The following is a 25351-nucleotide window of genomic DNA, read 5'->3' on the forward strand; positions in this document are numbered from 1 at the left end:
TTATTTGTGGGAACACATTGCCAGATCCCCAGTGAATGGCTGAATCTGGGAATAATATCAAACTATATGTATAGCATTTACTTGATAACTTCTCATTGGCAAATTTTTGAATATTCAGCATTAATACTCTTGTACTTTGGGACCATTATTAAATAACAAAACACTGGCGCACAAGCACTGTGATATACCAAGATAGTCAGTCTGATAACCAAGAGGGCTACTAAATGACTAACTATATACAGTATGGATACACTGAACAAAGCATGATTCATGTCCCAGGCAGGATAGGGACAGGGTGAGATTTCATAACACTATTCAGAGCAGTGTGCACTTTAAAACTTATAAATTGTCAGGGTGAGATTTCATAACACTATTCAGAGCAGTGTGCACTTTAAAACTTATAAATTGTCTATATCTAGAATTTTCTATTTAATATCTTTAGACCATAATTGAACACAAGTAACTGAAACCGAGGAAAGCAAAACTGAGTAAGTGGGGGGATGATGACTACTGTTACTACCATGCGCCCCACCCCCCCATGCACATACACATATCTTTAAAAGATGTTTTGAAGACAGAGTCATCTGGACTTGGTGATGAAGTGAATGTGGAGGGTGAGAGAGTGTGAGAAGTCAAGGATGATGCTGAGCTTTTCAGCTCGTGCGGTTGAAACAGATGACTTGAGAAAGGATAGTTTTAGGGAGAAACTCAGGAGATCCCAGTATGAAATGGTGAGTTTGGGCATCTACCCACTCACCTCCAAGTAAATATTGTCCAGGATGCAGTTAGTTATATGAATAAGTGTGGAGCTCAGGAACAAGGTCTGGGCTGGAAGTAAAAATCTGTGAATCACCAACAAATGTATGGTAATTGAAATCAAGGCTGACCAAACCAAATAAATAAAAAATAAAACAGAAAACAACGCACACACAAATAAGGGTGACCCATCCTTCTCGGAAAGATGAAAGAAATAGCCCAGGACTAAGCCCTCAAGAACCCCAACATTCATTCATCTTAAATACCTTTGTGTGAGCCTGGGTCAGATCTGGGATCTGGTGATAGAAATCAGTCATATTTCCAGGTCTCAGGGAGCTCAGCCTAATGGTGGAACCGGAGGTGATACAGGTTCTTTGTGGAACTTCATACTTGTCAAGAAAAAGGATATGAAGTCATTGCTACAAAACTAGGTACAAGTCTTGAAAGATGTATGTGTAGGGGCGAGAGAGACCCTGAAGTTTAAGCCTCATCAGCTACGCAGTGAATCCTCCTCAGTGTGGAAGACAGAGAAGTAAAACCAATAGTTAGTGTCATGTGTAATGATGTAGGTCAGTGCCAAGGGATTCCATGCTGCAGGAGCAGATAAGAGAGTCAGAGAAGGCTTCCTAGAGGAGATGAAGCTTAGCTGAATCTTGAAGGACAGGCAGCTTACTGACTGAGCTGGGGTCTTGTAGGCTTGTGCAAAGGCCAGAGGAATGAGAGAGCACAGGTGATAGCTGTGTTTTCCAGAATGGTGGCCGCGAGCGACACAGCTTAGATACTTGAAACACGGCTAGTCCAATTTGAGAGGTGCTGGAAATATAAAATATACACCAGGTTTCAAAGGCTTATTATGGAAAAAGGGATGTCAATTACCTGAATCTTTTTTGTATTAACTGCATGGTGAAAGAGGTGAATGAGGCTCCTGAGGACAGAGGGCTCCGGAATGCAGGGAGTGGGCAGTGGTGTGCTTTGCTCTGACGGGTGGAGAATGAACCAGAAGAAGAACAGATCAGCAGGCAGAAGCCTGTTGCATGTGTGTAGGCAGAGGAAGGGAAAGACCAGGCCAAATCTGAGAACTTTCAAGAACTAGGTCTGATGGCTAATCGGTGTGGGTGTGGGCTCTGAGGGAGGGAGAGGGAGGAATCCGGGAAGTTCCAGGTTTGCAGTACAGCAGAACATGGGCTCGGGGAGACTGCTCAGTGAAGGGCCACAGGGAAGCGTGTTTCTTCTTGAGTGTGGCCTGGGTGCAGGCAGAACTGACTGAGGACTCAGGATATGTTTGATAAATGAATGTTTAAGAAAAGATCACAGACTAAAGTGTGTGGTACAGGAAGTGCATAATGTACGTTCTAGAAAAGAAATTGCTACATCAGTGGCAGATAGAAACTGGAGGTCAGGAGAACAAGCCTCTGAGTGCCTGCCACAGTTTTCTACCCCAGGTTCCCATAAACAGCAGCAAGAGACCCATTCCTCACTCCCAGCCAGAGGCATCTCCGGTGCTAAGGTATTTGGCTGACATGACACACTTATGGGTTTCCTCTCCCCCTTTGCTATTTTAGTTTTGTAAAGAGAAGGTGAGAGTGATTAGACTGAAGAAAGAGGAGGGAGGACAGTGTGACATGAGAGGCAAATGTAGCAATGTGTGCAGATACGGGATATTCAGAAAGGAGCTCCTTGTCAGAACTGCTAAATGGAAACTGGATGCAGTATTGCAGGCCTATAATCCGGCAACTGGGGAGGCTGAGACAGGAGGACTGCAAGTTTGAGACCAGCCTTAGAAACTCATCGAGTCTCTCTGTCTCAAAATAATAAATAAAAAGTGCTGGAGATATAATGCCTCTGGGTTCCACCCCTAGTACCAAAACCAAAACCAAAACCCTGCTAAATGGACCCCTTGGCCACACCCAAATATAGACACTCAATTACATCCAGTTGAAATGTCAATAATTTGAAAGAGAGCTACTAAAAAATACAGATTTGACCTCATTTCCCTATTTATGCTGGAAAAAGACCCCTCTAAATGGAGATTTGGGGATCAGGAAGGTTCTGTCACCATTTTTATGAATATGGATGAGTCATGAACTCTTCATGTCAATTTTCTCACCTATCAAAATAACAGTAATAATACTAGCCCTGTTTATTTCACAGTTGGCATTACTGATTAAGAAAATGTAAATAGTTTTAGAAATTTAGAGTGCATTCTGAGGTTAGCCATAAATGAAGAATCCACAGAAAAATATTTGACTTGAATAAATTTGAATGGCAGAGAAGTCATTAAGGGTGTGTACCATGGGGCAAAGATCAGTCTCTGGCCCCTCTGTGGACAGAGCCAGCCGTCCCAAAGGATAAGCCTGGCCCTCGACATTTCTTTGCCTCTAAAGAGAATTCACTGGGTGAGAGTCCAACAGGATATCCCAGTAATCTTAAAGGTGCATCATGAAGCAATTAGGGGGATTTCTTAAAATACATAGTGTTCGCTTTTTTGTAGATTACTTTTTTATATATATTTTTATTTATATATGATAGCAGAATGCATTACAATTCTTATTATACATATAGAGCACAATTTTTCATATCTCTGGTTGTATACACAGTATATTCACACCAATTTGTGTCTTTATACCTGTACTTTGGATACTAATGATCATCACATTCCACCATCATTTCTAACCCCAGGTACCCTCCCCTCCCCTCCAACCCCTCTGACCTTTCTACAGATAGTCTATTCCTCCCATGCTCCTACTCCCTATCCCACTATGAACCAGCCTCCTTATATCAAAGAAAACATTCGGTATTTGGTTTTTCAGGATTGGCTAACTTCTCTTAGCATTATCTTCTCTAACTCCATCCATTTACCTGCAAATGCCATGATTTTATTCTCTTTTATTGCTGAGTAATATTCCATTGTGTATATATGCCACATTTTTTTTTATCCATTCATCTATTGAAGGATATCTAGGTTGGTTCCACAGTTTAGCTATTGTGAATGGTACTGCTATAAACATTGATATAACTGTGTCCCTGTAGTATGCTATTTTTAAGTCCTTTGAGTGTAGACAGAGAAGAGGGATAGCTGGGTCAAATGGTGGTTCCATTCTCAATTTTCCAAGGAATCTCCATATTGCTTTCCACATTGGATGCACCAATTTGCAGTCCCACCAGCAATGTATGAGTGTGCCTTTTCCCCACATCGTCACCAACACTTATTGTTGTTTGTATGCATAATAGCTGCCATTCTGACTGGAGTGTGATGATATCTTAGAGTGGTTTTGATTTGCATTTCTCGAATTGATAGTGATGATGAACATTTTTTTCATGTATTTGTTGATTAATTGTACATCATCTTCTGAGAAGTGTCTCTTCAATTCCTTGGCCCGTTTATTGATTGGGTTATTTGTTTTTGTTTTTATTTTGTGTGTGTTTAGGTTTTTGAGTTCTTTATATACCCTAGAGATTAGTGCTCTATCTGATGTGTGAGGGGTAAAGATTTGCTCTGAAGATGTAGGCTCTCTATTCACCTCACAGATTGTTTCTTTTGCTGAGAAAAGACTTTTTAGTTTGAGTCCATCCTATTTATTGATTCTTGATTTTAATTCTTGTGCCACAGGAGTCTTATTAAGGAAGTTGGGGCTTAATCCCACATGATGGCGATTAGGGCCTACTTTTAATTCTATTAGACACAGGGTCTCTGGTTGTATTCCTAAGTCCTTTATCCATTTTGAGTTGAGTATTGTGCATGGTGAGAGATAGAGGTTTAATTTCATTTTGTTGCATATGGATTTCCAGTTTTCCCATCACCATTTGTTGAAGAGGCTATCTTTTCTCCAATGCATGTTCTTGGCACCTTTGTCTAATGTATGCTAATTGTAGTTTTGTGGGTTAGTCTCTGTGTCCTCTATTCTGTACCATTGGTCTACCAGTCTGTTTTGGTGCCAGTACCATGCTGTTTTTGTTGCTATTGCTCTGTAATATAGTTTAAGGTCTGGTATAGTGATGCCACCTGCTTCACTCTTCCTGCTAAGGATTGCTTTAGCTATTCTAGGTCTCTTATTTTTCCAGAAAAATTTCATGACTGCTTTTTCTATTTCTATGAGGAATGCCATTAGGATTTTGATTGGAACTGCATTAAATCTGTATATTGCTTTTGGAAGTATGGTCATTTTGATAATATTAATCCTGCTTATCCAAGAGCAAGGTAGATTTTTCCATCTTCTAAGGTCTTCTTTGATTTCTTTCTTTAAGGTTCTGTAATTTTCATTATATAGTATTTTTTTAATTAATTAATTAATTTATTTATTTATTTCGAGGCTATTGAAAATGGGGTAGTTTTTCTTTCTGAGGATTTGTCACTGATATATAGAAATGCCTTTGATTTATGGGTGTTGATTTTATATCCTGCCACTTTGCTGAATTCATTTACTAGTTCTAGAAATATTCTGGTGGAATTTTTAGGGTCTTCCAGGTATAGAATTATATCATCAGCAAACAGTGCCAGTTTGAAGTCTTCTTTTCCTATGTGTATCCCTTTAATTTATTTTGTGTAATTGCTTTGGCCAGTGTTTCAAGAACTATGTTAAACAGAAGTGGTGAAAGAGGGCATCCTGCCTTGTTCCAGTTTTTAGAGGGAATGCCTTCAATTTTTCTCCATTTAGAATGATGTTGGTCTGGGGCTTAGCATAGATTGACTTTATGATGTTGAGATATGTTCCTGTTATCCCTAGTTTTTCTAGTGTTTTGAACATAAAGTGGTGCTGAATTTTGTCAAATGCTTTCTCTTAGTCTATTGAGATTATCACATGATTCTTATCTTTAAGTCTATTGATGTGATGAATTACATTTATTGATTTCCATATGTTGAACCAACCTTGCTTCCGTGGGATGAATCCCACTTGATCATGGTGCACGATCTTTTTGATATGTTTTTGTATTCGATTTGCTAGATTTATTTATATTTCTTTTCTTTTTTTTTTTTTTTTAAAGAGAGAGTGAGAGAGAGAGAGGGGGACAGAGAGAGAGAATTTTAACATTTATTTATTTATTTATTTTCTTAGTTCTTGGCGGACACAACATCTTTGTTGGTATGTGGTGCTGCTGAGGATCGAACCCGGGCCGCACGCATGCTAGGCGAGCGCGCTACCGCTTGAGCCACATCCCCAGCCCTATATATATATATTTCATTTCTTTATTTTTATGTGGTGCTGAGGATCGAACCCAGAGCCCTGAATGTGCTAGGTGAGCGCTCTACTGCTGAGTCACAACCTCAGCCCTAATTTTGCCAGAATTTTATTGAGAATTTTTGCATCTATGTTCATTAGAGATATTGATCTAAAGTTTGTGGTTTTTTTTTTTGTTTGTTTGTTTGTTTTGATGTGTCTTTGTCTGGTTTTGGAATCAGAGTGATACTGGCCTCATAGAATGAGTTTGGAAGTGCTGCCTCTTTTTCTATTTCTTGAAATAAATTGGAGAATATTGGTATTAGTTCTTCTTTAAAGGTCTTGTAGAACTTGGCTATGTATCCGTTTAGTCCTGGGCTTTTCTCAGTTGGTAGACTTTTGATGGCATCTGCTATTTCATTGCTTGAAATTGATCTGTTTAAATTGTGTATATCATCCTGATAAATTTGGGCAAGTTATATGATTCTAGAAATTTGTCGATGCCTTTGATATTTTCTATTTTATTGGAGTACAAGTTTTCAAAATGCACAGTGCTCGCTTTATATTCAGACTGATTCTTTCTACTCTGACTCATTTGTTTGTGTGTTCATTCATTCATTCATTCATTCATTCATTCATTCAGCAATGTATGTCCAAGCACTCAAGTCTTTCCTGTCATTTAAAACTTGAATTCCACCTACTGCAGAAGCATTCCAGGCCCTCTCAGCACAGAACGTTCATCTCTGACTTTTGTGTCATGAACCACATTCTGCTTTGTTTTGCATCTGTTATATTTGTCTCAATTCCTTTCTGGATAAAAAAATCCAAGTCCTAGACTTCATTTATCCCTAAAGTCAATAGCATGACACTATATAAACAGCAGATACTCCGTAAATAAGAACTGAATGAATGAATTGGATGGGTGGGTGGGTGGCCTTGGATCAGGTACTATTTCTGTCTTTTCTGAGCTGAACAAAGAAGGAAGTGTAGTGTATACACTTCTGGTTTAGCAGTGGAGGTTGGTGGGGGAGGGAAGCAATGGAAGGTGAAGAATTACTGGGGCAACCATTAGTGATCTGCTGCTTGAAGTCAGTACTGGAGGCCCCTTGGGAGTATCTACTCATCTGGCTCACGTTTACTGAGCACTTACTGTGTACAAGATACCATGCCACAGGTAATAGAGATGATTATAAGTTCACTGCATGGCAAAAAAAAAAAAAAAAGAAAGAAAGAAAGAAAGAAAGAAAGAAAGAAAGAAAGAAAGAAACAGGAGTCTAGCTGGGTAGACAATGCATATGTGTGAAAAAGTTAAACAATGAGTTCAAATAGTATTTCAAGGTTGTGAATGCAAAGTAGCAAACTACTGCGGGCTGAATGCTTTTCTTTGTCGTGCGTGAACTGTCTAGGGCTGTCCCACTTCCTAGCTGGCTGCTCCATACTGCCCACATGACACTAGCTCTTATCTGATCACACAGTTGGATTTTAATATCACAAAATGTGCTCACTGTTGCTATGCAACATTTGAAGAGAAACATATAGTCAGCTGGATTAAGAGTGGTAGGGCTGGGGGCTGGGTTGTGGCTCAGTGGCAAAGTGCTTGCCTAGCACATATGTCACTGGGTTCGATTTCAGCACTACATAAAAATAAACAAATAAAAAAAAGATATTGTGTTCATCTACAACTAAAAAAAAAAGATTTGAAAAAAGAGTGGTGGGAGGGCTGGGGTTGTGGCTCAGTGGCAGAGCACTTGCCTAGCGTGTGAGGCACTAGGTTTGATTCTCAGCACTATGTGTCAATAAATAAAATAAAGGTCCATTGACAACTAAAAAATATATTTAAAAAAAGAGTGGTGGGGACGAAGGGGCCATTTGGAAAAGCTTTATAAAAGAATGCACACCGAATTTTCTGAAAAATGGATAGGATTTAGCCAGTCAAGAGGAATGGGGAAGGCATTTTAGGCAGGGAAGAGGGCATACACCAGGGAAGAGAAGTTGGAATGGACTAGGTATATTTAGAGGGCAGTTCATTTATTCGTTCATTTAATAAATATTTATTGCACTTTTGCTGTTTGTACATATAAATAAATTGGGGAAAGTGCTTTGAAGGAAAAGAATAGGCATCTATAAAAAAGAATCATGTTTAGCTGCCTGGAGGCAGGTGGCACTTCAGTGGAGACCGAGAGGAGGGAAAGAGCATTACAAATGGGGGAAGAGGGGACCGTGATACAGGCTTCAAGGGGACCGGAGACAATGGCATATCCAGGAGCAGAAAGGCAGTTAGAATGGCCCTGGAGAGAGAGGGAAGGAGGGAGAGAGAGTAAGGTCTCTCCATGACATCTGACTCCTATGTTCTTGGGATTCCTGTTCCTGTTTGCAGGGGAGCAGCAGTAGGATAACAAGAAGCTGCAGGTGGGCGCCATATGGAAGCAGCCCATTGGGGACATTGCAGAGTCTCAGCATACAGCCGTAGACCAGGGCACTGTGGTTTTGATGTGAGGGAACCGGGCTGTGCTCCGACCTCCAGGGTGAGCCAGGAAGGAGGGGCTATGTTGTCAGGAACTCTCACCTCCAGAGTGTGTTTCCAGAAGGTGCTAGTTTGGGAGCTAAGTCCTGTAGGTCCCAGCTGGCCTCACGACTACCCTGCTGTATAACTCGGGTGTCATGTTGTCCATCTGCAAAATGACTGTTTGGACCAGTTAAACTCAAGCCTGGGGTTTCCAGTCCTAATGTGGTAGGATTGTTTAATATAAAAGCCTGGAGGTTTTAGAATGCCCCAGAACTAAGAGGAAAATAGGAGGAGTGCTGGAGGTGGCAGGAAAGTATGCAATTTCTGAAAAACCGTATCTTTCTGATCTTGTTCTATGGGGTATATGGACAGAATCATGGGGAACTTGAAAGGAGAGGCTGGGGCCTGAAACCCCTCCAAAGATCTCTAACCTGTCATGAAGTACTACACCACTGCAGCCACTAGATGGCAGAAGAGTGCAGATAGAGAGGGATGAGGGGGTGGGAGAACTAGGCAAGCATTGAAGCATTGTCTTTGGATGTTCCGATGCAAATCAGATATTTCTACTTGTGTCACTATGAATAAGTGTGTGTCACATCTGTGTACAGTAAAGATGTGTTTGTATGTGCCTGCCCATGATGGTTTCTGAGCAAGAAGACAGAAAATAAAACTGGACTAGGAATCAGAAGACCCTCGTGCTAGTGTGGCTCTTTTCATTCCCTCTCTATATGACCTTGGCATACCACCTAGCTTCTTTGAGGTTTCACTCTTTTTCTGTAGAAGGGGATCATACCCTGGCTTATCTCTGGGCGGGGTGATGATAAAATGCAATCATGCCCTGTGGCTTATAGAGTTGTACCCATGGGCAGGGGGTCTGCGTGGTGTGTGGATTAGGGTATTTCTAGAAGGGTGTACTTCCAGGGAGGTGCAAACCCTTGGTAAGGTGGCATCCTTAATACATATGGTCTGCTACTTGTCAAGACTTTGGGGAATTAGACAGGACATGGAAGAAGCCAGTTCTGGAAGAGTTGAGGGAAGGCTGAGAGAGGAAGCAGCATGCCTCTCCTATTTGGAGACAAAGCAGTGGAGGGCTCAGAATAAGGCTTCTGTGCTTTATCTCTGACCTCTATGGGATGAAGGCAGGTGAGGGAGATCTTCCTGTGGCTCTTCCCCTGGCTTGGGCAGAGTTCTACTGAGGCCTGTGCCCTCGCTGTGCTAACTGGAGGGAGCAGCTCAGCCTCTCTGCACAACAGCATCATCCGCTGCACCTTCTACCAGCTCATGATCCACAGCCTGGACCCCCTGGGGATAGGTAAGCAAGGCTTCCCCAGACCTGTGCATCTGACCTCCAGCAACTGGAAAACTGGGACTGCAAATCTGAGAGGCAGTGGTTTGGGGATGGGAAGAGGGTCAAGAGAAAAAAGTGTAGGTGGTGAAAGACAATCTGGGAGACAAGGAAGAGGCACCCCAGGGGACTCACCAAGAGAGGGCCACCTGAGAGGTGAAAGCTAAGATCCTTGGTACACACATCCCACTACTTACCTGCCTCAGTGCCCCTTCCTGTAAAATCTAAAGGGGTTCACCTGCAGGCAGGCCATGAGTGCCAAGTGCCCTGCTCTGGCCTTTGTTGGGGCTAGCCCTAGCATCCTGTGCAGTATTTCCAGCCTGGCAGCTTGGGCCAGGATGACTAGCCAGGGATGCTTCTGGGGGGCACCTCAGCAAGGGGCCCCACAACCCAGATGCTCTGATTGGTGTTCCCTTTGCTCTGTATTTGACTCTGGAGTCCTGGGAAGCTTGCTGATCCCTTCCCAATCAGGAATCTCAAAGCATACCCTCAGAGCTGCCAGGACCACTTCTGAGGTTGGTGAGGGTAAGCAGTGTCTAAAGAGCAGTGGGGTCCATGTTGAACTTGACAAATGATGGCAGCAGCTGAGACTCTCACTATCCTGCCTTCTGTCTCGACCTTCCCCAGAGAGCTGCCCCAGCATGCTTCTCAGGCTCTAATGGCTGTCTCTCAGGTAGTCTTCTGCTGACCTTGGGCTCCCCCTTCTCTGGGGCTCTGATCCAGAACTGACAGCCCATGGAGAAGGCCCTCAGAGAAAGGTCCGCTGTTGGGAGAATGCTAAGGGGTCAGAGTGCCACTGAGCAGGAGGCTGAGGCCAGAGCTGAATATGACCTGAAAGAAGGGCCTACTGTGTCCCAGGGAGCATTCTGACTGACATTTCTGATCTAAGGGGCTTAAATTTTCATCAGGCCCTGAAGAGGAGTCCTGAAGACACCATATTGGGCATTAGGTGCTAAAACCAGTACACTGTACTGTGAACAGCGTATCAAAGAAAAAGTGATGAAAGCTTCCTCAGAAATTCCTCACGGTGGGCCTTGGCAGGCACTGTGAAAGGGTCAGCTCTAGAAAAACAATAGCTCGGGGGTCCCAGAGCAGAGCTTGCAACACCCACCAGCCTCTGGATGATGAGCGCTAGGGCTGTGCCTGGCCTGGCTCAGTGAGGGGAGCCGTGTCCCTGGGTCATGCTTGCCCACTGCTGGAGAGTGCAGACTCCAGACAAGTCCCGGAGATAGACTCTCCTAAAAGGGACTGCAGGGCTCTCTGCCTGGGCTACCTCTGTGCCCAATAGCCGCCAGCTGGCCTACTTGTCCTAACAGGATTATGGGATGTTCAGGCCAGGCCGAGGTCAGAGGAGATTGATGCTAAGGAGATGATCCGGCTGGGCTGGGAGTGGGGAGGGCATGTGAGGAGACGAGTGCTTGGGAAGCCAGTGACAGAGTTATCTCTGGGAAGAGCAGCCTGCTTGCTCCATCGTCTGTGGGTGTGGTAGGCCAGGGCCCTTGAGGCAACTGACCGCAGGAGTGCCCTGGGGTGCAGTTCTGCTCAGAGACTCACCCTGATTCTGCACCCTGAGACTTGGTCCAGGAGGGGCTGGGACCTCGCAGGGCCTTTATTCCTAACACTCCCCAGATGCGTGTTTGTGTGTCCATGTGCTGTTTCCAGATGGCTACCCAGATGTTTCCGTCCTTTCCAGGTGTTCCAACTCTCTCCACAGAGCTGATCAGTGGAAGAGTTGTCTCTTGTGGTGTGAAAGCTCATCTCCCGGTGGAGGGGCTTTTCCTCTCCAGGGTCACATGCCTCTGCTGGTGATTTCACTGGGATGAGTGAGAGAGAGTCCCAGTGCGGGGGACCCTGCTGCTGACCTGCTTTCCTCAGTGGCATGGGAAATGAGAGGTGAGGGTGTGTGACGAGGATGTGAGGCAAAGGGAAACTTGTTTTTTCTCACCACTCCCTGCAGCCATCAGGGAGTTATCTAGAGAGGGAGTAGATGTTCTCAGCAACTGGGGGAGCTCTCTAGATAACAGCTACCCTCCTCTCAACAGAAGACTGCAGTGCTTGATTCATGCCAAGGGCCCTCTGGGGGTTTCTTGCCTCCTTAATCTGAGCTCCCAGTAGCTGCTGGGTGCCAGGACACTTTGGGGGACCATGGGTGTCACAGTGGTGGTTGTAGTCAGAGGCAGCTGCAGCTGAACCAACTCTGAGAACTTGGTAGACGGGTGGAGAGGAGGTAATTCCAGATCTGGTTAACTATTTCCTGTCCATCGCGGACGCTGGCAGAGGCTTTGATCCACCCAGCTTCCCAGACTCCTCAGTTTCCTTGCAGTGCCTACATCACGGACTAGAGGATCGCCAGGTCCCCTCTATCTTAAATCTGGGATGCTGGATCTTGTCACGGCAGTGTTGTCTCCTGGGTGGGACAGCGCCCTCAACCACTGTTGTCAGTTTGTCATCATCATTGTCAATGTTGTTCTAGCCAGAACTTAACGTAGTGATTTCTAGGTACCAGGCCCTATTTAAACACATTCAGGAATAAATTAATCTAATCTGTTGATATCTCTGGAAAGTTTTTACAGATGAAGAGTCTAAGGTACAGAGAAGTTAAGGAATATCCACCTAGGTCCACAGCTATCGTGTGAGTGCCAGGTCTAGGGTTGACACCCAGGTCATTAGGCTCCAGAATCCATGCTAACATAACAATATGAGTGAAGCACTTTGCAGCAATTAAAGCACTTTTATTTTTTTCTCATGGACCCTCATATCGTACTCCAATTGTGTCATGGTGGTGGCTTTTTATAGAGGACTCAGGCCTAGATACTCTGTTTTCCCAAGCAACCCAGTGCTCAGGGGCAGAGCCAGAGAGACCCCAGGGCATCGCACTGCTTTCTAATTTGCCTTCCCCTTCCCTCTTTCCTTGTTCCAGCTACACAGCTGGGAGGAGCACCTTCCTGAGCTCCAGCTTCTCGGTCTCTGTCATTCCTTCCTTTCCCACAGTGAAATTACATGCATGAAGTACTCTGCGTCTGTTGCATGGCGGTGCACAGCTGTAATCCCAGAGACGTGGGAGGCTGAGGTCAGAGGATCACAAACTTTTTTTAAATTAAATATTTATTTATTTATTTTTAGTTTTAGGTGGACACAATATCTTCATTTTACTTTTATGTGGTGCTGAGGATCGAACCCAGTGCCTCACATGTGCTAGGCAAGCACTCTACTACTGAGCTACAACCCCAGCCTGAGGATCACAAATTTGACGCCAGCCTCAGCAACTTAATGAGATCCTGAGCAATTTAGTAACACCCTGTCTCAAAAAAAAAAAAAAAAAAAATAGGACTGGGGTTAACAGTGGAAGAGCATCCCTGGATTCAACCCCCAGTGAAGTGGCACCCTCTTTCTCCACAGAAAAACCCTCTTCACCATCGATGATTTTAGGACTGTCAGCAAAAGAGTCTCCACAAAAGAGTCCTGTGTAGATAAACTTCCTATTTTCGTGTTGCCCTGTTTACTGGGTCACTGGCCGAGAAGATACCAGCCCTCCAGGTGCTGGACACCCCCTTACTAGTTTTTCACAAATGTATCCAGTATAGTACTTGAAGAAATGTGCAAACAAGGCCTCTGGCCTTGAGCTGGGCTTCACAGAGATGTCTACATTTTTAAGATAAGTTACCAATTGAGCTCCATGGTAACAGCTGGCAGGGGGAGGAAAGAAAGGGGAGAAGAAGCTCTCCCCTCTCAGGTGTTGTCCTTGAAGAGTTAACTTGCCCAGAACAGTGAAAGAAAAAGCTGCTTTTATGGGAACTTTTGCAGACTGTGAACTTCTGAGCCCATCCCCTTACATGCTGGGTATAAAACTCTGAAACTCCCTGAACTCGGGGTTCAGGGAATTAATTGATTACAGCAAAAGCTGTACCCTCTGAACTTGGCTGCAGCCAAATAAAACTGTTTTCTGCTATCTTTGGTGCCTTGCCTCGTTTGTCCCTACAACACCAGTACTCCCACTACCCCCAACAAAGTACTTTGCATGTTGCCTGGCACATAGTCACATGGGAAGAGTTGTCCTCCCCATTTTCCTTGCTGGAAAATCAGGGCCGCACCGTTCTGTGCCCATTGCTATGTGGCCTCCAGCGAAGAAGGTGCACAGGGATCTAGAAAGAGGCCTTGCTTAGACTCTACGTGTCTGAGGTCAAAATGGGTATGGCCAAGAGCTTGTTGGCTGTCTGGAGAGGAAAGGCTCATGAACATGGCCACCAGTGGTCCCCATGGAGCAGCACACACAGAATGCTATCACCCTGATTTCTAGAAGATTCATAAAAAGAAAGCTGCAAAGGAACTTATTGATAATCTAGTCCAAGGGTGGCAAAAACACATTTACTTGCCATCATTTCCCCATTCCCTGCCCATCACAGATGTCACTGATTAATTCTGGTACTTTGTCAGCAAGTTTGGATCAGAATCTTTCCCAATTTATCACTTAAGCAGCCATCACTTGAGCTCATAAGGGAAATAAATCCTACTGTTGTTTCTGAGTGCAAGTATGTCATTGTACCAGAAAGGATGTAGGCTCTGAGAGGGTGACTTGCCCAAGGTCATAGCCAGTTAGAGATGGTGCAGGGAATTTAAGACCAAGTTTACAAATTGGGTGCTGTTAATAGACCTAGTAGGATCAGAATTCCAACACGGAAACCCCCAGGCCTGCCTTTCCCTGCTCACTTCTGCTCTGGTGGCTCAGTTGACCGTCCTAACTGAAGAGGCGTGGTAGGGATGACTTTGCAGTCCTAGATGAGATGTGTTTCCTTTCTTATTCGCAGCCCACCCTCCCAGGACAAGGAGGAGAACTTGAATCAGGAGGCCAGAGCCCAACCCCAGGCCAAAGCAGAAAGCAAACCAAGAGGTGAGAGGATGGCCGAACCAGTGGGGTTTCTCCTGCCACCTCCCTCCCTCCTGTCGGCAGCCAGCCCAGGGCAGGAACCGAGGCACAGATCTTGGCCTCTGTGAGCCAGTCAGTCAGAGGGATGAGCTGAGGCTGCCCATAGTCGGTTTCACTCCAGCCTCCTTCTTCCTGTCTGGTCTCCAGATATATAACTGCTTCCCAAGGGGGGCATTGTGAGCTCTTCTTAGATAGGAAGGGAAGGCCAGAAGGTTCTAGGACTCCCATTTCTTTCTATTTTTTTTTTTTTTTTTGGTAGTTGTAGATGGACGGGGCGCCTTTATTCTATTTGTTTATTTTTATGTGGTGCTGAGGATGGAATGTAGAGCCTTCTACATGCTGGGCAAGTCCTCTGCCACTGAGCTACAGCCCAAGCCCCGTGGACTCCCATTCCTTTTTTGCTAAATCTTACCTATGTCTTCTTCCTATTACTTCTACCTAAAGATAGGGTTATTAGTGATTGATGTGAAATCAGCAGCCCCAGAGAGAGAGGGAAGGCTCTGCTGGATGAGGGAAGGCCACTAGGGGTCTGGTAACACAGACATCCAGCATCTGTGTGGTGACCAAGATGAAGGAAGTGGGACAGCTACTGCCATGTGGCCTCTGCACACCAGGTCTGTCTGGTCCACTCAGAAACCCTGGGAGGAAGGTAGAGCAGCATTCTTCCCATTCTGTAGGAAAGGCTATGCAGGCTCAGGGAGGTCAAGGGACTTGCCCAAAGCCACACAGTCAAGATGTGAGAGAGCCTTACCTAAACTATTAGCTCTCCAGAATTTCTGTTTCCCTCCACTCAATCCTGTTCCAGGGCTTTAGCATGTCTTGAAATCAGCAGGATCCTTTCCGGAGGATTAGAGCCTGAGTGCTGAGAGTGCCCTCCTTCTCTGTGCTTCAACTGCTCGAGCTGTTCACAGCATCCTTGGCCACAATGGCCAAGAAATGTCTGTGAATACCTCTCATCTGTAGGTATCTCAGGGGACAGGGCAAGAACAATGCACATCATCTTACTTTTCCTACCAACAAGAAACTTCCCCCAACAAACCTTCAGAGACCACGCTCTCCAATAGCCCCGCAGCCACTCCCACCAGTGTCTGCAGCTGCCCCCAGAACCTGGTCCACTCTTCTGACTTAACCCATGTTTATCCTTTAAAGAGGAGCCACCAGCTGAGCTCCCTGTGGTCACGGTCACACCAGCCCCAACTCCAGACACTAAGGGAGACCTGGAGGAGAATCCTGGTGGTCAGGTAGGCGCCCAACCTCTGCCCAAGTGAGGGATTTAAGAAGCCCAGGGAAGGACTTTGTGGCCAAAGATAGTTCCTTCCTGAAGGTCTGAAATTCTATTTGAGTTTCATTCTCCTGGAAGCATCACTCTTCTCTGAAGTCGCTTGAAAACCTCAAAAACCTGATGTAGCCAGTAAATTTACTGTTAGCATCTCAATATGAGTGAGGTGATATGTACAAGAATGTGCTGTCGTGGACTGGGGTTGTGGCTCAGTGGTAGAGTGCTTGCCTAGCATGTGTGAGGCACTGGGTTCGATCCTCAGCACCACATAAAAATAAATAAAACAAATGTTCATTAACAACTAAAAAAATCAAAATAAGTTTTTAAAAAAAGAATGCACTGTGAGCGCCACTCACTGCGAGAACACAAAGAATTGTTAGTGAGTTTATTGGCAACTAGGGAACAGTGAGACCAGGTGGCTCAGAACACCAGACATCTTGGAATGCGGTGGGACAGCATTCAGCTTGGTGACCCTCAGCCTGGGGACCTCCCAGGCTCCTCACTGCCTGTGCACCTGGCCAGACACCTCAGCCTCAGCCGCAGGGTCTCGCATCCTGACACAGCTTTGTCTTGACAACTCTTCTTCCACCATGCTCTGACCAAACTGAATTTCTTGTCTCCATGTTTTTCTGCTCCACACCTTGGCTCACATGGCTTGCTCGCTCTAGAATGCCATTCCCTCTCCATCTTCAGATAGCCTCATCTTGCCCACTCTTCCAGGCCCAGTTGTAAATACCTCCTCTGCTATGAAGATTCCTCGATGTCCCCAAATCTGAATGTCTATGGTGCTGTGTGCCTGTCTTGAGGCTCTTATCACTGCCTCCCTTGCATTTTTGGTCTTTCTTAGTCCCTACTAGTGGTGAGGTTACTGAAGGCAGGATTCACGTCTGAGTCTTCTCTGTTGCCACACGAGAGGGAAATGTAATGCCTGACATCCAGCTATGCTCAATATCGGTCAAGAGACTTATAGTAAATAAATATTGATTGCAAGTTCCATCTGTTTTCCTATCCCAAAGTACTCAATTATATCTCTTTCATAATCCAGCAGTTTAGGGCCCAGCATCTGAGACATTTTCATACTATCATGAAGGTTCCAAGAGACCCAATATGGTTGGCTCAAGTAAAAAGGATTAAGAGGGCACAGAGGTGTCTCTGGAACCTCAGTGCAGGGAGTGAAGCTTGGATCTGGGCAAGGTGTCACATGCTTATAATCCCAGCTACTTGGGAGGCTGAGGCAGGAGGATTGCAAATTCAAGGCCAGCCTGGACAACTTAGCGAGACCTTGTCTCAGAAGACAAGAAGGGCTGGGGATGCTGCTCAGAGATAGTGTACTTGCGTAGCATGTGCAATGCCCTGCTTTCAATCCCCAGCCCTGCAGGAGGAAAAAAAAAAAAAATGTGAGACTTATCTCACAAGGAGCTGGATCTAGATCTGGTGGCTTCTCACTCTATTTGCTACCCACCCTCTGTCCCCTTCTGTGCCCATGCTCTGTCACTCAGCCTATCTTGGCGGCCTGGCTTTGTTTTCCTTGTCAGTCCACAACCTTAAGCCACCACCCCAGCCCTCTAGTCCAGAGCAATGACAGGTTCTCAGCCTTTAGGATCAACCCAGGTGCCAGGAGGATGATGCAGTTTGTATCCAGTCAGCTATGGTCAGGAAGCAGTGGGGCACCTTGACTCCAACATGGAAGAAGGGGGCCACCAGTTCAGCTGCGGCTTTGGGGTGATGGTCCTCAGAGAAGAGGGTGCAGGCTTCTCCGACATTACCATATCTATTGATTGAAATGACTAATTTCCTCCAGGAAGTCTCCCTCTGATGAGAGTGGGTGAGGAAGGAGGGCAGGAATTATTTCAGACTAAAATCTTCATTCCTAATTTAAAGCACAGGCCTCAGCAAGTAACAATGGACTTCTTTACTGGAGGGTCTCAACCCTGGTTGTATAATGGAATAATCTGGGGGAAGCTTAAAAAATTTCCCAGGTCCCTCCCTCAACCAATTAAGTCAGAATATATGGGGTGGGTCCTTGGACACCAACGGTTTCAAATGCCTCCAGCTGATATTAAAATGCAGCAGAGTTGAGAATCACTGAACATCCTTTGAGGGTTGCCAGTATTGTGACATTTGCTAGAGATGACATAGACACAGAGTCCAGGCCTTTGCTCAAGCTAGCATCTTATAGGTTATTTGGGGAACCTAATCTGAGAACCCTCAGAATCAGTGGCTTTTAGTGTGGAGATAGTCCATGGTTCCCAAACACTGATCTGTAGACGAATGTATTAGCACCTGGGAACATGTCAGATTCAGATTACTGGTATCCAGTTCCAGAGATTCTAATTTAGTTGGGACGCATAAAACCAGGAAAACTGCCTATCTTTCTTTCTTTTTGTGGTAGCAGGGACTGAATTCTGGGTTGCTTAACTACTGAGCAACAACCCAGCCCTTTTTAATATTTTATTTTAGGGTCTCACTAAGTTACTTAGGGCTTCATTAAGTTGCTGAGGCTGGCTTTGAACTTGCCGCTCTCCTGCCTCAGCCTCCTGTGTTGCTGGGAAAACTGTTTTTAATAAGCTCCCCAGGTCTGGAAGCCAAAGGTCTCATTCAGCCTGGCATTTATAAAGCAGAGTAGCTTGGTGGCTAAGAGGTCAAAGTATTGAACTATGCATATTCAGATCCCAGCTTTAGTTTCTCCACCTGTAAGATGAATATAATTCCATGTCATGAATTGACTCATGAAATATAGTAAATGCCAGGTATTATTATTAAACCATTTATTCTGTTGCCTGGCACATAAAAATGTGTAACAAGTGGGATGTGGGGGCACACATCTGTAATCCCAGTGACTTGGGAAACTGAGATAGGATTGCAAGTTTGAGGCCAGCCCCAGCAACTTAGCAAGACCCTGTCTCAAAATAAAAAACAAAGAGGGGCTGGGGTTGTGGCTCAGTGGTACAGCACATGCCTAGCTGTGTGAGGCATTGGGTTTCATCCTCAACACCACATAAAAAATGTAAATAAATACAATAAAGGTATTGTGTCCATCTACAACAGGGATGTTGCTGAGTGGTCAAGCCCTGGGTTAGATCCCAGTACCAAAAAAAAAAAAAAAAAGGGCAGTAATAGGTATTATATAAAGTAATATAACAACTTAGGAGATCTAGTAGACTACACAATGTGTTGTTACCACCAAGGATATCATGCTATATACAAGGCAGCATGTATAGAGGCCCAGTATCTAAGACAAGGGAGGTGGTAGTCTTGTTCCCCTGTACGTGTGTTCTGTGTTCAGTTTTGGATGCCCCCCTTCCGGGATAGAGCTAAATGGAATGAGTTCATCAAGTTGTGGAGCAGTCTGTAGGCTATAGCACCAGGGGCAGGGTGATGATAGAAAGACCTGGGGATCTTTAAACCAGAGAAGAGAGCTGTCTCGTGGACGGGCACTAGGCTTGCTCTGCATGGCTCCAAAGAGTAAACCTGCCTGCAGAGGTGGCGCTGGTGTGGAATTTTGATGCAAACATGAGCTTCAAACCCATAAGAACTATCAAAGATGACAGAAGCTGTTTTAGGTGGTGAAATCTCCATCACTGGAAATGACCAACTAAAAGCTGGGGGCTGGGGTTGTGGCTCAGTGGTAGAGTACTTGCCTCGCATGTGTGAGGCACTGGGTTCGATCCTCAGCGCCACATAAAAATAAATAAAGATATTGTGTGTCCATCTACAAATAAAAAAATTTTAAAAAGATATTGTGTCCATCTACAACTAGAAAAAAATAGTTAAAAAAAAGCTAGACCACCATGGTTAGGAATATTGGGAGGGGAATTTTGCTGAATGGTTGCTCTAGTTTTCTCCTACTTAAGTGTTCAGATGCAGCCTGAGAAGAAAAACCACAAATGGGGAGGAGTGGGGGAGGAGGACAAGCAGAGCTCTCACCACACATTAATCTGTTGGCCTTGGATTGCAGGAAGGTGCCGCTGGAGCCGAGAACACAGGTGAAATGACAGGTGAAGAGGGTAAAGCTCCTGGTGAACAAGGAACTAAGAAAAGTGGAGGTGATGGCAAAACTGAAGCAGAAGAAAAAGAAGATGAACTCAAAGGTGGAGGTGAAAACCAAGCAGAAGATGGTGACATGAAAGGTGACAAAGGTGAAACTGGAGCCCAGGAAGTCAATGCTGAAAATCAAGATGAAGCCCAAAATGAGAAAGGTGCAGATGATGAAGGGGGAAGTGACGGAGGGGATAGTGAAGAGGAGGAGGAGGAGGAGGAGGAGGAGGAGGAGGAGGAGGAGGAGGAGGAGGAGGAGGAGGAGGAGGAAAAGGAGGAGCCTCTGTCCCTGGACTGGCCTGAGACCAGGCAGAAGCAGGCCATTTACCTCTTCCTCCTGCCCATCGTGCTCCCACTGTGGCTGACGGTGCCTGATGTCCGAAGGCAGGTGAGTGCCCAGCTGTACCTCAGGCTGCCTGTCCATGGGCTGTGGGGCCTCTAGGTCCCAGGGCTCATACTCAAGGGGAGGGAGAGGTTGGCAGGGTTCCACCACTGCAAGGATGTGTGACATGACTGCAGCTCTGGAGGGAGACCATGCCTAGGTGACATACCACTGGGATTGGGGGCCCCTAGACTTCACACGTGCCTTTTGTCCCTCATAATCAGTGTCCCTGTAAATAGTGTGATCTAGTCTCCTTAATTCCTGATTCTTGATTTATTATTTAGGAATGATGCCACTGTATCATGTTTCCATGGGATTTTCTGAAAACCCAGGGTGGATACTGATATTCCTACCCAGTGTTTCTATTTGTAGAGAAGGAACTGACTAACGTGTTCTACTCAAAGAGAGTCCATTTTCTGTCTTTGGGTCCAGAGAGGATGGGGCAGGGTGAGATTGCAAAAGCCAAACCAGATGTCCTGATGGATCTGGATCTAGGGCAAGCAAATAGCTCTTGAGTTTGGTGACTGTTGAGTGCCCTCCTGGCTGGACTCCCCTGCGCTCACCTTCTTGCTCATCCACCTCAATGCACTCACTGGAGACAATGCCTCAGTCCTACTCTGGTCTCCAGACCCTCCCGTCACTTCCACCAGATCTTGGCACCGACCCTGGGGCTCCCTCAGGAGGGCCAAAGACCTTTAGCCTTTTTTTCTCTTCCTTTTAAAACAGGAGTCTAAAAAGCTTTTTGTTATCACCTTCCTGGGATCCATCATTTGGATAGCCATGTTCTCCTACCTCATGGTGTGGTGGGCTCACCAGGTAAGTGAAGGGCAGGAACTCCAGTCTTGCACCAGCAGCTCCCAAGGGCACTTTTTCCTCTCAAGACTAATTTCCAGTACCCAGGGAATATCAAGGAACAAGTGAATTTATGTAGTTTCTACGTTGATTCTAAAGGTTTAAAAGTACAGACATCTGATTATGGTGGGCACCGAGCTTTTGTTTTGTGTGGTATTCATCCTAGCACAGAAAGCCTCTCCACTCCAGTGATCGTGTCTTATTAGCCTTCTTCCCTACTTTTTCTGTCACGCTGTGCACCTCTCTCCTCCTGGGGAAGTCCCTCACACTCTGACAGCCAGCTCAGTTTTGCTGGCTGTCTGGCTTCTTCCCAGTCCTGGTCCGCGTACCCAGGGCTTTTCCGTCCGGCTTGGAATCGTCCTTCCAGAGTTGTAAACCTCTGCAAGCTTTTCTCCTCTCCCTCGGCTGCCAATAGGGCTTGTGCCATACGCCCGTCTGTGGCCTCTAATTTGGTTCCTGGCAACGGCAGAGGTCTGTGTTTTCTGGAAATGCTGAGGTAAACAGATATTTGGAGAGGCAGCCCTTTGGGCAAGGTAGACGTGCTATAGTTGGAGTGACGGCAAGGGCGGAGCTGGTAGTTCAACTTGGAGATGAGCAGGGGCCTCGCTCTCTCCCTGTGGCCGCCCATCCCTTGCTCAGGTGGAGGGCGTGCACTGAGCTCCTTGGAAGGGGCTCCCCCTGCACAGAGTAGTCTGGGGTTGGTGCTGTGAAGGCTTTGTGGGTTTTCCCAGGCTCTTGCCGTGGTTTCTCATTACTGTTACTGGTTTACCAGGTTGGCGAAACAATAGGGATTTCTGAAGAGATCATGGGTTTGACAATCCTGGCAGCTGGCACGTCCATTCCTGACCTCATCACCAGTGTGATTGTTGCTCGGAAAGGCCTGGGAGACATGGCTGTATCCAGCTCTGTGGGTAGTAACATATTTGATATCACTGTCGGGTGAGTGGCGATGTTCCTTTCCAAGGCATGTGAAGTAAAACTCGAAATCCCTGCACGGCTGTTTGCCGGTTTTCTGCTTCATTCATTACACGCGAATAAAAGGGCGTGCACAGTTGTTGTTTCTACAAGGCAACAAAGTATCCTTCCTTCATCATCATAGCCCAAACAAAGGGTTCACAGAACTTTAGCGCTGTTGGAAATGTAACTGACTAGAATTGACAGATGAAGTGAAAAATGAAGCTCACTCCATTCCATTACAAACAGTCAAACACAGGTATCCAAGTTTGCAGAGGGGTTGGAAGGAAACTTTTCACTTCTTGATATTCCAGCTCATTTGCATTTGGATTCCTGCTAGCCCAGTCTCTAAAAAGCATTTTGTATAAACAAGCAACTCCTTCTTCCTCCTGTTCCCATCCTCTTTCCTGTCCTCCTGACCTCATCAGAGCAGAGGGTTATTTCCATTTCCTCAATCCTGGCCTGGATGTGATTCCCTTTAATTTGAATTGTGAAGTGCTTGCCTAGCAGGCATGAAGCCCTGAGTTTGATACAAACAAAGAAATAAATTGAAGGTGTATGTGCATATTAGAATGGGATGGCAGACAGTGGCAAAGAGGCCTAGGAGAGCCCCCTAAAGAATTTAAAGAAACTTTATCCTGACATAGGCTTTAGTCATAAAAATTTAAGAGAGTCAGGGGGCTGGGGTTGTGCCTCAGTGGTAGAGCACTTGCCTAGCATGTTTGAGGCACTGGGTTCGATTCTAAGCACCACATATGAATAAAATGAAGGTCCATCAACGACTAAATAAAAAATTTAAAAAAGATTTTAAAAAATTTAGAGATTCAGTTGATCTGTGTTAGTCATATAGAAGGTAGAAAGCATACAGGAAAGAAAATAAAGTTCTAACTCAGAGCAGTGTTCTAATCCAGATTTTCCCAATCATTAGCTGTGAATCCTTGGACAAGCACTTTAATTTCCCCAAGCCTTAGTTTCCTCACTTTGAATTGGGGCTAATAATTTCCACTCTATTTCATAGTTTCTTTTTTTTTGTTATGTGTGAAAAAAATACGTGCTTAGTAAACTGTAAAGTACTAATTAAGTATATGGAATTATTATAAACATTAAGAATATTCACAATGTTTCTTTAATTTTGCAGCTTGCCTGTTCCTTGGCTGCTTTTCTGTCTTATCAATGGATTGCAGCCTGTGCCAGTCAGCAGCAATGGCTTGTTTTGTGCAATTGTTTTGCTTTTTCTCATGCTCCTGTTTGTGATCTCTTCAATTGCATTATGCAAATGGAGAATGAACAAGATCCTGGGCTTCACAATGTTCCTTCTTTACTTTGTATTCCTGATAATCAGTGTGATGTTAGAGGATCGGATCATATCCTGTCCTGTATCTATCTGAGTCAGTCACTGTATTCACAATGGACATAGATAAGATTGTGCCAGAAGTTGTTGTACCTCTTGTTATATTAATAAAAGAATGAACATGATGGAGGAGAGTGAACTGAATAGTCCGGAGTCTCTGATGGGAATGTGATTTGGAACTGAGCCTTATCCTTGAAGCTCATTGTGGGTCAAGAACCTCACCTCTGGAGGAGTGGAGTTCCCACCTCTTTCTCAGGAAGACTTATCTCCTGTGGAGGCTGCAGAAGGAATCCTGAAGCCAGAATGTCTTCTAAATTAAAGAACTGGGGACTGGGGTTGAGACATGCACAGCAGAAATAAGAAAAGGTCCCTTGTTCATAGTTCCCTGATCATTCCTGAAGAGCCACGGGTCTAAAGATGTAGATGGGGGTCTACACCTGACTCTCTTGGCTCTGCTCCAAGCACACACTACAGTTTGCTACGTGCCCTTTTTCTGTTCAGACTCGAAGTTTTATCAGGCTTGCAGTAATTATATGTTCAGTTACTGACTTTAAGGAGTTAAGGCTATGGGAAAAAATAATAGAAATCAAATCTCATTCTACATCATAGTCCAGTAAAATGTACACCAGCATTTTCTAGCTTTAAAAGAAAGCATTAGTTTTTATTGTTACATTTCTGAAAAGCGAAATTACAACAGGAAGCAGCCTGAGAAATGAAAATTTATAATTTTCTCTTGAATTGGGAAGAGTGGAGATTAGAGAAGGAAAACTACTTTAAGGGCTATTTAAAAATATGTTCTTGTTAGAAAACCCAAATTTGAATTATCTCTATCAGTAGTCACTTTGAGGGGTTGACACTCAGCTGCCCTGGTTCTGTCCCTCCAGCATGTTTTACAGTGGCAATGGTCACTAGTGAATGAAAAGGGATGTAATATTTTTTTGTGTATGTGGGGGGGCAGGTACCGGAGATTGAATACAGGGGCACTTTTCCACGGAGCCACATCCCTAGCTCCTTTTTGTATTTTATTTAGTGACAGGGTCTCACTGAGTTGCTTAGGGCCTTGCTAAGTTGCTGAGGTTATAGGCATGTGCCAGCGTACCCAGCAAGAGATGTAATTCTAAAGAGCCCAAAGTCAGTAGAGCCAAATATGGTTTATAAAGTAAAAGATCCAGTGGGGCAATGCTATTTTTTTTGTGTGTGTCAACCTAGATAGGATTGTAAGGCTAGACTGATTTCTTGTGTGGTTCACAAGTGGATCTTAAGGCAATTTACAAAGGGGAAATGCTTGCCACAATAACAACATGTTGTAGCTAATGTAAAGGACACTTGTACTCTTTAAAAAATTTTGTGGTTACATGACTTATGTGGAATTTGATATGCTTGTATATTAAGCCACTGGTTACTGCTTTTACTAGCATTGTTAAGGGGCATGTTAGAAATAACTTTATCTTACTGGTATCAGAGCAAAAGGAGCATCATACTAACTTATGATGGCAAATATGGCTTCAATTACAAACAGGAGGAATGACTGATTCACTAAAGCAAGAAGATAGCAGGACGGATGTGATGTGGAAAAAAAAGATCAGTTATTTTGGTGTGGGAGGGCTAAGGTGTTGAAAAAATTACATTTTTTAAGATGAGCTGCTTCATTTAATTAATTGCTTCACTACTTCAGGACTCCCATGATTTGAAAGTAATTTTTATTAAAAATTTAGTAAAAATTATGAGTCCCAGTGGTATTTTGTTTTACAAACATGGATGGGCTCATCCTTGTCTTAAGATCATATAAGCAGAATGCTCAAGAGAAG

At 44.7% G+C, this 25351-nt stretch overlaps 1 protein-coding gene across 2 annotated transcripts in view; it reads left to right on the plus strand.

The window, feature by feature from the left end:
* Slc24a1 (solute carrier family 24 member 1) overlaps window positions 1–23580 on the plus strand; it is a 33233-nt gene extending 9653 nt beyond the window's left edge. Inside the window, exons 2-8 of one of the 2 annotated variants that reach the window (XM_077799400.1) lie at window positions 9616–9753; window positions 14588–14651; window positions 15837–15928; window positions 19925–20392; window positions 21113–21202; window positions 22011–22177; window positions 23331–23580. In XM_077799400.1, the coding sequence (XP_077655526.1) occupies window positions 9616–9753; window positions 14588–14651; window positions 15837–15928; window positions 19925–20392; window positions 21113–21202; window positions 22011–22177; window positions 23331–23580 (1269 nt within the window). The remainder of the gene's footprint in view (window positions 1–9615; window positions 9754–14587; window positions 14652–15836; window positions 15929–19924; window positions 20393–21112; window positions 21203–22010; window positions 22178–23330) is intronic. The other variant, XM_077799401.1, reaches the window with a different exon arrangement.
* Window positions 23581–25351: the final 1771 nt, after the last annotated feature.

The sequence above is a fragment of the Urocitellus parryii genome, chromosome 6 (assembly GCF_045843805.1).
Source record: "Urocitellus parryii isolate mUroPar1 chromosome 6, mUroPar1.hap1, whole genome shotgun sequence".
Lineage (NCBI taxonomy): Eukaryota > Metazoa > Chordata > Mammalia > Rodentia > Sciuridae > Urocitellus > Urocitellus parryii.